Below are 13,533 nucleotides of genomic sequence, written 5' to 3'. Positions count from 1 at the left end.
TGGTCTCTCTAAGCGAGATCCCAATTCGTCGGTCATCCGACGTGACGTCGAGAGTGACCGACTGAAAGGGAACAGCTGTTCTTGCGTCCAGTTTGGTTTTCTTCTTACTATCAGCCATGATTATTCTACTCTGTTAATTAAAAGGCTGTTCATATGCATATTCACTAATTGTTTACGAGGAGCACACATGTAAGAGGCTGACAATTAGCTGAACATATACTTGTTTAATTAGTGACACTTAACCTGCATGGCAACATAATATTGCGCTCTACAATATTTCTATGAATAAATCTCTGACAGAGACTATCAGCCAATCACTGTGTGCACAGTTTGTAAGTATGCTCACATCATCCATAGCAACGAGGTCAACCCCGCCCTTACTCTTAGCTTAAGACGTCTCTCTATTCCTTAGTAAAAGTTTGTCTCAGCAGCTTTGTGAATAGGTTTTAAGAGAAAACTCTTAGCTAAAAACCTTTACTGCTATTTAGGAGAACTCTTAGTGGTAAGATAAAAGGTTTTGTGAATACGGGCCCTGATTTGTAGCAAACTGCATATGCTACTTTTAAGTGTGTGTTTTTTTACACTTGACAACCATTGGTTACTGTCTACATTTGTTATATGCAAATGAGCAGGTCCAGATGGAATCTGCAAGGTTTTTGCACATTTTTTGCACATTTTTAAACATGGTAAAATGTGTCAAATGCAGATGAGAAAATTATACTCTATTTGGTAGCTGGACAAATTATCAAATGGACTAGAAAAGAGAATTCTGCATTGGAGATTGTACAAAAAACACAAAAAACAAACAAGATTTTGACTGACATTAGCATGAGTAAATCATTTCCACGTTTTGGGGGTCATTATGTTTGATGAGTGTGAAGTTACCGGCTGTCTGTGGAGGCGAGTCTGTCTCAGTGTTGGCTGTTCTCTCGTTGCGGGGGCTGCCTGACTCCTCGTCTCTCCTCTCTGTGGCCATCGTCCTCTGGATGGTCTGGTACCTGATAGGAACCCGAGTATTGCTGTTATTAGTCACTAATATTGGTACAGTACGACTTCCATTGTAAAGAATCTTTTACGAATATTTCTAACCAAACCCCCTCACTTACATAACTCCTTTGCTGCTCGATGGTTCAGTAAAGCTGTGTGCTTTGAGAATAATCTAAATTTGCCATCTACTGCTTGTGGACTATTAAATAAACAGCATTTAATTACACTCTAAACGGAAACATGATGAAGCACCTATATTTTTGTCCTGTACGTAGGTGGCAAAAGATTGCATGTTTATAAGCCCATGTGAACGTGCTTGGTTTATAGAAAATTGCAGCATTTGACCCAAAAAAGAGAATCACTGGAAAATGAATCATTGGCGTTGAGCATTTTTATAAAGGTTGCTGTAGATTTTACTGTTACATGTGCCTATTTGGTTAAACTACAGCAACATAGTCAGTCATACTTTGCTAAATACAAACCACTTGATTCTGACCAATAATGCATTAAAGTAATGCATCAAAATTAAGTGAAGTTTATGCTTACATCAAGAAAAAAAATATCTGTCAATGGGGTAAGAAAAATACAATTGTTTCCTCTTTGAATTAAGCTTATTTTTCTTACCCCACTGAAAGATATTTTTTCATGTTTTAAATAACGGCACAAATACCAGTAAACTGACTACTGTAAGTTTTAGTAAATCATGTTGCGTTAATCATTTAAATACTCTCCTCCAATAAATTTAGCATATAAAATTTAAACTCCTACAAATGCATATGAAATAAAGTCATCCACAAAAATACCCATGCCCACACTTTCTCACTTCATTTTTTTCACTTCACGTCTTCAGTAAATCCTGACAGTATTTGTTTTTTGCACTGGTGCATGCTGTTAATAAATCTGGCCCTTAATATTTTGTGTCATTTTGCATCTCAAATGCATCTTGACTTAAAAATGCTTATATATTTGCACTGTAAAACAAGACAATAATAATATTAAGAAAATGACTTTTTGCCAAATTATTAGTTTTCTAAAACAATGGAAAACAGTTAAATGATAAAAGACACCAATGTTCAATGAATACATCTTTAAAAATGAATAAAACAATTAGTAATAAAAGTAATATAGTTCATTAGCCTAAATGTGGGCTGATTACTGTTAAGTAGGTGCATTGGTAACATTGCAACATGGCTCATCCAATCAGATCTGAGAGTCAGAGCTAAACAAATTAAACATATGGAGTCGGTGAAACTTCATAAGATACACCATGAACGCAATTCAACTGATCTGTATTCTAGATGTTTTTTTTTTTAATAAAAAAAAATAGAAGTGTAAAAATATTGGTATACACACAAAACTGTTGTTATTAAAACACCGTGTTGTTTACCTCCTGTTGAGCTGCTCCATCTGTTGGACGGAACCAGACCTGCGCAGGCCATCCGGCGTGGCTGCGGATGTTGGCCGTTGCCAAGTGGTGGTCCGGTTAATGTGATCCACATAGAACACACGACCGTGACTGTCAATACGGGCCTCCCAGTCTGAGCGTGCCAAACAAAACAAACACACACATTTGAAGCCCAAATCAATATTCTGGTCTGCCAAGTATTTCAAATAAGTCTGATAGCTTAAAAAATGATAGTGGATCTCTCTAATTAGGACATTATTTACAAAAACCTTCATGCAATTTTTATTATGTGAATGCCTCAAAGATCCCCTCAGTGTAGGATGCTTCAGATTTGACTCATTTTAACATAAACACACACACAAAGCACAGTAGCGTGACGAAGTGACAGACGGTCTCGAGTGGGTCACAGAATTACGTTAATCAACACTAAAATCTCACAGTGTGGGTTAGTGAGAGTGACACTAGAGATGCTCAAGTCTGATATGAAAGTTGCTTGCGTGTAAGTAGTTGTAGTTTGACTCTACACAGCTTTGAAATGCAATGAAAAATATGAGGGCAGGCACATCAGGAGAAAGTGATACGTTTGGATCGATTTGAACAATTTCGATTTGCTGCAATATTTTGTAACTTCGATTACCAAACTTGGAAAGCAACATGCATAAACAGCAATAATTTTTCACAAATGAAGAAATCTATAGACATTTTCATGAAGTAACATTTTTCTCATAATAACACAATATCTGATGTTTCATAATAGACACAGGACCCCATATTATACATTTAAAATTATACTGGTTAGAATTTTTTTTTTTTTTTTAAATCTTGTTTCATTCATCAGTTTATATAATGATTATTTAAAATACAATACAATTAAATAAAAAAGTTACTTTAGCATTCCCATATATATAAATTTATTATAATATATATTCTAATATAAATGTATACATTTATTCAATTCAATGACAAATGTATTAATTATATATATTTTTTTATTTCCCAAGAAAAATACTTTTGTAAAGTATTTTTAAATTTTAAGTTTTAATAAAAGTGAGACAAGACTGTAAATACTGTACATGTGCATTATTGTACGGCAAAACTTACTCGGTGGCAGCGGCTCGTCTATGGTGGGATAGTGATGTGGGTCGGGCCGCAGGGCGGGCAGCTGGCTCACTGCAGGATGGTTACAAGGCAAAGGACATTCTCCTAAACACACCACAAACACAAGCCAGGCCATTCTTCATAGATACTTTTCTATCACAAGTCCGCAAAAGGGAAATCCAGATCTTTTTTAAATAAAAACCCACAATCTATGCATTCTACCAATAGAAGTCTACTCACTTCTGCTGCTTGGTCCAGCTACCGGTGATTCTCCGTTACCCATAATGCCGTGCGGGCTCTGGACGTGACTATCCGGTGCCTCCTCCCATTGACAGCTCCCGTCCCCTGGCTCCCGGCTCTTAGCGCCCTGTCCTGTCTCTGCCTCCAATCCCAGAATGTCGTTCAATCTGTCCATCTCGTCCTCATCATCCTGTGAGGAAAACACAGTGCTCTCTGACCGCCGTGCGCTGTCTAGAGACGGCGCCCGCACGGGGCCCGAGGCCCTCTGCGCCATGTGACTGCAGCACGGCACCGGGCTCAAATCGCACTCGCTTTCTCCTGGTGACCTTTGACCTGTGGTTTGTCCCTCAGCCCCGAGCGGCTGCCCATCTCCGTCGAGCATCTGAATGAGGTCAGAGAGGCGCTCGTGTGAGCGGCTGCGGGGCAGCGTCCTGCGAGGGCCGTTGGGTGTTAAAGTGTGAGGCTCAAGGGTCTCTTCCTCGTCTTCCTCTTGTTCTTCTATGCCCTGTGGCCGGTCGGGTTCAGGTCCAGCCGCGTCTCCTGGTTGAGGCTGGGTGGACGGGAGGCTGTGCAGCAGATGGTGGATTCGGATGTAATGGGAGCGTGGCGTCTCCGGTTCGCCACAGGCCGAAGCGATGACCGTCTCCAGCTCAGACACGGGTAGGGAACAAGGCCGCGGCTTCCTTCTCGGTGTGGTTCTGATCCTCAGCGAGCAGCCTTCCTCTAGATCCACATCTGGTTCTTCCGAAACCGGTTGCTGTTCTGAGATGGCCTCCTCTTCGACTCCTGCAGGATCTCCTGAAGACTCTGCAGGCCCTTCGGTAAAGGCACTATCATTTTCTTCCTCTTCTTGGGGCGTCTCTTCCACTTCAACGTTGGTCTCTTCTTGCTCCATTTGTTCTCGGCTCTCGACTGCTGCTGCTTCCTCCTGATGCTCCGGATGCGTCTGCTGCTCTTCCTCTAAAGGCTCTTCCTCTACAGCATCTGCTTCAGCTGATTCAACATCCATGGGCATTTCTATAGAAGCCGTTTCTTCATCTAAGGGCAACTCTGGGGCTCCCTGGTCCAAACTCATGGTGTCTTCTGCCTGAGGCTGGACTTGAGCTTCTGCTGCCGCCACTGGTTGCTCTGTACTGAGAGACATGTCCTCATCATCTGTGGAGAGGACAGAAACCTGTGACCTACAAGCACATAATGTATACACGAAAGTACTAGCTTGTAAGCATGCATGATATACTGGTGATCACGTGACTTTTTAATGTTATGAGTGGCCTGATTAGACTATTATTAGAAGTAATAATATGTTGGCCTATTATATTACATAATTACATCACTAGTCAAAAGTTTGAGGTCAAAGAGCATTCAAATAGAAAACAGTTATTTTAAAATATAATAATATTTTACAATATTACTGTTTTTACTGTATTTTTGCTCAAATAAATGCAGTCTTGGTGAGCTTAAGAGACTTAAAAACATTTAAAAAAGAATACAAACCAAACTTTTGAATAGTAGTGTATTTTTATAAGGACAATGAGAAAAAGCATAGGATTGGATGAAATGGAGTTTATTTGTGAGGTCAGATCAGTTTGAAAAGTAATAGCACATCCTTAACAAGCCACTTGATTTGAGACATTAATTGAGTTACCTGACAAAGATTGGTATGTTTAGTTTTGAACAAACCTGCCATAGTGATGCCTTTGCAAGCGAATTGAATGTCAAAACTAATTTTAATATCAATAATGTAAGCAGTTATTATAACATAATATTAAGATATCTGATATGATAAAAAATTATTATTAACAGCTGAAATTTCCATATCAGTCTGTCATGATTGTCTAGAGCTCTTTGTTTAACGTAGCAGACTGTACACTATGAACGTGTTAATGATTTATATTCAATAAAAAGTAGATTAAAAATCTGTATTTACCTGGATGGATGGAGGATGTAATCTCAAACCTGAACTGCAGCTGGCCACTGACATGCTCAGTTGGAAGCCTCCGACCCAGAGTGTAGCTGACCACTCGATCACTGCGACAAAAAACATGAACAAACACCTCAAAATTAGCATTTCAACTCATTAGCATAACAAACCAGGCCCATATTCCAAAATGTTACAAAAGAGCCTATTTTACTTCTTAAGTTAAGTGCAAGCTTCTTTATCTTTTTGAGCACATACCCGATCGCATGTTTCTCCAGTAATCTTTGCACTGGCATGGACAGCTTGCCCAAGAAACGCTTTATGATGGGTCGGCTTTTGGCAAACTTGTCTTTCACCTCGATCTCCAACACATCCGTGGGCAGAGACACAAAATTAAAGCGCTACGAGCAGGAAATACAAAGACACAGAGGAAGAAACAGCAATCATTACAAACAAACCTTGTAACCTAAAGTGAAAAAAATCATGTTGTATCAACAAATGTGCATTTTAAAAAAGAATGTAAATGCAATGTGAGAAGTTGTCCTTCATCAGAGTTGGATGTTGCTGGTGTAAAAGACACTGCCTTTAATTTATGCAACAAAAGCCAAGAACTAAAAACAAACAGATAAAATGGTCATAAAAAAAGGCAACCAAATATTCATGTGTTCATATTTGGCATGGAGCTTCACATTTGTGCCTGTATGGGTAGTTCATGCTTTGCATGTCGATTGAAGAAAATTTTTTGTTTTCTTCAACATCAATATTTTAGTTTAATTTAATTAAACCTATAATAATTAAGGACTGAAATTTAGCATTATGATCACCTATAAGACATGTAGCACTAACCAAAAAGTATTCCTTCAAATAATGATAGTAAGGAAACAAACCTGCCTTCCATCATTCATTCTCCACGTCTTGACCTATTTTAATCCACTGCTGTAAGGCGATCTCCTCTACTCTTCTCTAATCTAATAAAAGCACTTAGCGGAAGACAGTATCAGCCAGAAACAGCCACTCTACAACATGAAAACAATCCCATCAAATCCAGGTGATCTCATCCACACCAATAAGATGTAGTGATGGGAATCATAAAAAATTTAACATTTCTGATTCTGAATCCCTTTAATGATTGCAGTTATTTTAAGGATTAAGTACTTTTGAGAAAGCACCAAATAATTCATACTAACTGCATTTCTGTCATGACAACTCTTGGAGGGATTGGCATGGTAATGTACATGACAATGTTAATGTATTTGGTCTTGGCGGAATAGATCTGCTACGCTGCTGCTGCTGCGGCAGAGCAAGTACCGAGACTTGCTACTGCCAATACATCCACAACATGCTGCTGTGAGCATGTAAGAACTATTGCTGCTGCAAATATAACATACATGAAATAACCCCCATATAGCATACATGAATCACCTCGTAGCAGATCTATACAGGTGGAGCTGGGGAAGGTGGAGGGTCTCTGAAGCAAGCTGCAACTGCTACGGCAAGCACTAGTCATATATTTGAATGTTGAGCAGCGAGCTCATTGGCTACCGATACAGGAGAGAACCAATCAGCTGTGCCATGTGATAATGATGTCATTAGGTCAGATTGAGTTAGACCTACCGGACTGCGCCATCTAGAGTTTCATGCCAGAACTCTGTATATACTACTACTGTTCAAAAGTTTGAAGTCAGTAAGTTTTTTTTTCTGAAATAAATTACTGCTTTAATTCAGCAAAGATGTAGTAAAATGACCAAAAGTGACCTGTGCTTTGAAAAAAAAAAAAATTTTCATCATTACATTATAACATATTTGTTTCCATTAATTTAACTTCACAATCGCTTCTGTCATTCTACTGTTTCCAAAGTTTGAACTCGAAAGTTCAAGAAATGAATACTTTTACTCAAATATGAATGATGCATTAAACTGATAAAAAGTGACAGTAAAGACATTTATAATGTTGCAAAAGATTTATATTTCAAATAAGTGTTGTTCTTTTGAACTTTCATCAAAGTATCCTGAATAAAAACGTATTGTGGTTTCCACAAAAATATTAAGCAGCACAATTGTTTTCAACATTGATAATAATAAGAAACGTTTCTTGAGCAGCAAATCAGCATATTAGAATGATTTCTGAAGGATCATGTGACACTGAAGACTGGAGTAATGATGCTGAAAATTCAGCTTTGCATCACAGGAATAAATTACTTTATAAAACATATACAAACAGTTATTGTAAATTGTAATAATATTTCATACTATTACTGTTTTTACTGTATTTGTATTGTATATATGTTTTTTACTGTATCAAATAAATACAGCCTGGGTGAGCATAAGATACTTCTTTCATAAACATTAAAAAAAAAGTTTCAAAGGTAGTGTATAATGTTTATATATAGTATTATTGGCTGTTTTAGACCAATGATTTTGTTTGTGACGCAAATCATACAGTTCTTTTATTTTCCATGAATAGAATTGGTTCTCAATTCCAAGCTCTACAGAGATGACATCCTGTGCAATGAAGATTCGAACAAAATCCTATCCATCAGTCAACAGGACAGTGAGCTGTATTTGTGATTCTGCAGTGACGCATTACGTTTATTTGCAGAATAAAGGATTTACATGACAAACTCCATGTGGACTCTGTACAAAGCTCAGAAGGGTAGCGTTGGGTTAAACATCTGTGAATAAATAACGCTGGAATCAGATATTGTTTTGTTAAGATAAGGATTTTAATATATTTTATATATTTTTATATGTTTAATCTAGTGTGTGTGTGCGTTTGTGTGCTTCCCATACCTCCCTCTGCCAAACAGGATTAATGGTATTGCAGACGATGCCTGATCTCTTCTCCTGGCCATGGTGAGGCAGGGCAGGGAAGATGCTGTGCTTGCCGGGGTGGATGGCAATCTTCAGGTAGGGGTCGGGGTTAAAGAACATGCCTTTCTTTAGCCCAGTGGCCTGGAAATCTGCCCACAACATAAAAACAGAGAGATGAATGAGAACAGAACAGAGCAAAATACAACTGAATTAAAACAAAACGGCACAGAAAGACACATCAGCATATAAAAGAAGAGAAGCAAGCACAATACAGTACAATAGAACAGACTATAACAGAAGAGAATAAATCAGAAAAAAACAGGTACTGAAGAGAACAAAACAGAAAAATAATATTCAAGAGATTAAAACAGAACAAAATAGCATATAACAGAGTCAAATAAAACAATAAACAACAGAAGAGAACAAAACAAAACCGAATGGAACCAAAAAAACAAAATAAAACAAACAAAACAGAATCGAACAAATAAACAAAACAAAGAACAGAACAGAACAAAAACAAAACAATAACAGAATAAAACATACAAACATAGAACAAATAAACAAAGAAAAACAGAATAGAACAAAATAAACAAAACAAAACTGAACGTTCCAAAATAAACAGAATGAAAAAAAAAAACTGAACAAAGTAAACAAAACATAATAGAAAAAAATAAACAACAGAAAACAGAAGAGAATAAAACAAAACAGTACACAACAAAACAGAATATAACAGAAAAAAACAATTGCAAGTAACGAAACAGAATGGATTAAAATAGAACATAATATAAGAAAGAAAAAAAACAACAACAGAATATTACAGAATAGAACATTTCATTATATAATGTGATGACCAAGACCAAATTTGCATCTTAAAAATCTCTAAATTGCTCTCCAAAGATGAACACCATTAACCAAAAAGCACCTTGTGGAAGAAACATGTAATTGGGGTAAATATGTTCCTATAGTTTACAGCAGACTGAAAGCAGTGGATCAATCATGAAATCCTCTGGAGACACTAAATATAGAAGCATAAATATTGATACATCTTAATGACTGTCTGGTCATGCCAATTTTTACACAACACAAACCTGAGAGAGAGAAGCTGATGAGTCTTCTGCTGCCTTGACTCTGAGGTAAGTCATCTGTGGCCACCGGCTTAAACACCTGAAAGCAGAAAGTTCAGTGTAAAATGTCTTCGATTTCACTGGAACCAGTAAACACCTTTCACATAATATCAGCAGCAATACCTGATCAAAAACTACGACAGAACATTTCTTCCCTTATATGTTTTGGGCAAACAGTGCTGTATGCTTCACAACATTATATGAGGCAATCTCTGAGTTCTCACCAAAAAACAAACAAAAAAAAACCTTGTAATTTTGTTCCCCATTGCACACAATAAAATAAATGACAATGTAAATGGTAAATTTAAAAAGGTAAGTTTAAAAATGTGCCACAGCAACTCAGATTTCCTTTTGTAAAATACCTTTTGACTTGACTCAATCATGTCAGATTTTTCACTGCAATTCTTAATAATGCAACCAACCAATAGGCTAGCCATTTTAAATGGGATGAATGTATTGCTGACACTGGACAGGACAGAACAAGACAAAAATGAGAAAGATTCAAGGATGTTTAAGTCTTTTTGAAATTGAATGATCACAAAAATAAAATGTTTAATGTAAATAAATGATGAACATACGTTCTCAAGTGTGGAGAAAAATAATTTGCTGTAGAGTTTGTAAAAATGTATTCCTTTCACATGCGGAAATAAAATGTTAATAGTTCACCCACATAGGAAAATGATGTCATCATTTACTCACCCTCATGTTGTTCCAAACTTATAAGACTTTGGTTAAACTTTGAAACACAAATTAAGACATTTTTATTGAAACCTGAGAGATTTCGGTCTCTCCACTGAAAGTCTAGGTAACCACAACTTTGAAGATCCAAAAATGTCATACAGGCATTGTAAAATGAATCCATATGAATCAAGTGGTTTAATCTAATGAAGTCTTATGAAGAGATACGATGTAGGCGGGAATTATTTGTAATGATATTCTAATGAGCTGCTTTGTGATATTGTGAAAGCCCGGAAAACAAACGCTGTAGTCCAAACGAGCCGTTCATTGTAGTTCTTGAAAAGGGATTTTTAAAAAACGAAATATCTCCCTTTGGAGTGGACTTTGAGATTTGTAACTTTCTAGATCTTTTTTATGCCCAAACATACACACTACACACTGACTAAAATTAAAAAAGTGAAAAAGCATAATAGGACCCCTTTAAATGATGAACAGATTTAATTTATTCTTTTATTTACATCTAAACAATGAGGTTTGTTTCAGCTTGTGTTGCTTCCGTGTTTACCATATGTGATGTGCTCTATGTATGTGTGTTTACAAGTGAATACAAGCCTAAATTAAAATTGCTCATTATATAAAGTGATCATATCTCTTTACAAGACTTGGATTAAGCCACTCAATTCATATGGGTTCATTTTACATAATTTTTGTGACCTTTTTGGATCTTCTAAGTTTTGGTTCCCTGGACTTTCAATGGGACAGAAACCTCTCATCTTAATTTGTGTTTTGAAGGTTAACCAAAGTCTTAAGGGTGAGCAAATGATGTCAGAAGTTTCATTTATGGGTAAACTCACACTTTAAGGTCACCATAAAGGCCTGTGTCTTGGAATTGGTACACTTTAGCTTTAAGAAACAAAAAGAGAGTTTGGCTGACTCTGTGGCTATGGAGGTAGGCCTGTATTAAGCCACGAAATGATAACCTGAGATTATCTGCAGCATTAATCCTCTGAGAAACAGATGGCACAGACTATTCTGCTCTTGAAAAACTCTTGATGAAACGTGACGAAAGAAAAACAGCAGCATTCTCTACACATCTGCAACATGATGCAGCAGCACTGTACACATACGTCTGTTCCTCACCACTGCTCAACTAAAGACATGATGTATGGAGATTTAAGCATGACTCAAAATAAAATATATACACGTCTTTTCTTTCGCTCACCGGTGCGGAGGGGTTCTTCACGGTCACACATGGCGTTGTGGCCCGCAGGGCTCCACTCACTCCATGATAATATTTAAAACAGATCTTAGTCTCTGCTGAAAAAGAACCAAGCACAGGAAAAGGTCACAGGGAGAAACTTTTTGCAGATTTTACATATTCAAATTTGTTTTCTCTTTCAGATACGCATAACTCATCTATTCATGTGGGGCTACTAAAATACTGTCTAGAAGATAAACATTTCCACCCTATAAATTACAAATTCTGTCACTGACTAGAAATAGCAGGTAGCCAAACATTGTCTGTGTATCATTTGTACTTTATTTCAGGCCCCTTCAATCAGTTTCCACCAGTCTGGAAGGAAGTGTCTAGAAATATTCGTGACTGGTTTCGTTCATAGTAAAAAATAGCTGAATGTGGTTGTCAAATAATAAAAAAAAAAAAAAAAGGGGCTCCTGACTATGTCCCACCCCAACTTCCTCTTTACGAATAGGAAATAAAATACTGTGACAGAAGAAATCTTGCTTGCTATTTGAGAAATAATGGCCTGAACTTATATTTTAATATTTATAGCATTAAAAATAATATAATATTTAGGATTAATTTTAATATATTTTAATTTTAAATTTATAGGAAATACAAAAATAATCCTCACAAACTGTATGACATCTGGGTAATTAGAATGAAGTAGATCAATCCCAAAAAATATTAATCAATCTTAAAACACCATGAACATCCTCAAATAAATAAAATTTAACATTCAGTTAAGATCTTGAGAGGGGCCTTATGATTTCCATAATGTGGAAAATGCAGATGGAATTGTATAATTGAGTTATAAATTTACCGTATAATGCAGAATGTCACTGAAGTTTTGGCTTAATTGGATTAAGTGAGGCTGTACAATTAATAAAATTAAAATTGCAATATGGACTAGTGTCTTTGATTATTAAACTGCAAAAAGACTGTTATTTAAAGGGGACATAGCACACACAGTTTCTCATGTTAATCTTGAGTACCTATAGAATAGTATTACATCCTTCATTTAATTTACAGTACATTTACATTTAGTCATTTATCAGATGCTTTTATCCAAAGCGACTTACAAATGAGGACAATAAAAGCAATCAAAACCAACAAAAGACAAAGTCACAAACAACCTTAAGCAGCTCTAATGGCATCCTGTGTGTGGGAAATAAGTGGCTGTAATGCTGTATCATTTAACAAGCATGCTTTACAAAAATGCACATACGTTCTACGAAGTAGGAGCTGGCCTCGATCTTCCAGACGATCTGACCTTTGTGGGAGCCGTTCACACCTCTGTTTTTGTAGTCCAGAAAGTTCTCTGACAGAACCTCATCTACGAGAAATAGAAGAGAAAAGCCTCTTATCTTATTCTTTATGTCGTACAGAGAATCACATCTTTGATTATTCATTCATGACAGCTTTAAAAAACGAGAAAGCTTTTGACTCTTTAAAAGACACATACACTTTAAGGCTCAAATTCAAGACAAAGAGCATTTAACAGCCTTTAAAGGCCATCTGAGAACCTTTATGACACCAGACACACGTGAAACATCTATATTGCTACTATTGTAATCCACAGAGCTGTCTACAGCAGAAGTGTGTGGTCTTCAGTTGACGGACAACCTGGTACTATTTTTCTGTGCTGCAGAGCTACTCCAGCCACTTTATTTTTCCCTGTCGATCTGAAATACAATTACATTATATATAATGCAAATATCACGTTTTTTATGTTTAAATAAAATATATGATTTTTACAATTAATTTAATTTGTTATAAATAATTTAAACTACCAGTCAAAATTAAGATTTTTTAAAATGATTTTAAAAGTATTTTATGTTATGTTAATCAAGGCTGCCTTTATTTGATTAAAAGGTAACACTTTACTTGAAGGGGTGTGCATAAGACTGACATGACACCTTCATAATCATGACATGGCACATGTCATGAATATGAAGGAGGTTTTATGCATGTTTATGACAACTGTCATTAAGTGTCATTCGCTCAGTTATGTCATTTTTAATGCAAATAT

The 13,533-nt window shown here is 36.4% G+C and overlaps 1 protein-coding gene across 1 annotated transcript in view; it reads right to left on the bottom strand.

Moving 5' to 3' along the window:
- Nucleotides 1–13,533, bottom strand: part of LOC107656133 (E3 ubiquitin-protein ligase HECW1-like) — a 43,225-nt gene that overhangs the window by 13,122 nt on the left and 16,570 nt on the right. The window contains exons 4-12 of the mRNA XM_016443849.1: nucleotides 11,484–11,578; nucleotides 9,548–9,623; nucleotides 8,439–8,608; nucleotides 5,907–6,049; nucleotides 5,658–5,758; nucleotides 3,731–4,885; nucleotides 3,494–3,595; nucleotides 2,375–2,525; nucleotides 886–998 (exon numbers count right to left, since the gene is read on the bottom strand). Of these exons, the coding sequence (XP_016299335.1) occupies nucleotides 886–998; nucleotides 2,375–2,525; nucleotides 3,494–3,595; nucleotides 3,731–4,885; nucleotides 5,658–5,758; nucleotides 5,907–6,049; nucleotides 8,439–8,608; nucleotides 9,548–9,623; nucleotides 11,484–11,578 (2,106 nt within the window). The remainder of the gene's footprint in view (nucleotides 1–885; nucleotides 999–2,374; nucleotides 2,526–3,493; nucleotides 3,596–3,730; nucleotides 4,886–5,657; nucleotides 5,759–5,906; nucleotides 6,050–8,438; nucleotides 8,609–9,547; nucleotides 9,624–11,483; nucleotides 11,579–13,533) is intronic.

This window comes from Sinocyclocheilus anshuiensis, unplaced genomic scaffold (genome assembly GCF_001515605.1).
Source record: "Sinocyclocheilus anshuiensis isolate Anshui unplaced genomic scaffold, SAMN03320099.WGS_v1.1 scaffold1803, whole genome shotgun sequence".
Taxonomy (NCBI): domain Eukaryota; kingdom Metazoa; phylum Chordata; class Actinopteri; order Cypriniformes; family Cyprinidae; genus Sinocyclocheilus; species Sinocyclocheilus anshuiensis.
Note: the sequence above shows the minus strand (reverse complement) of the source record. Positions and strands in the feature narration are given on the sequence as shown.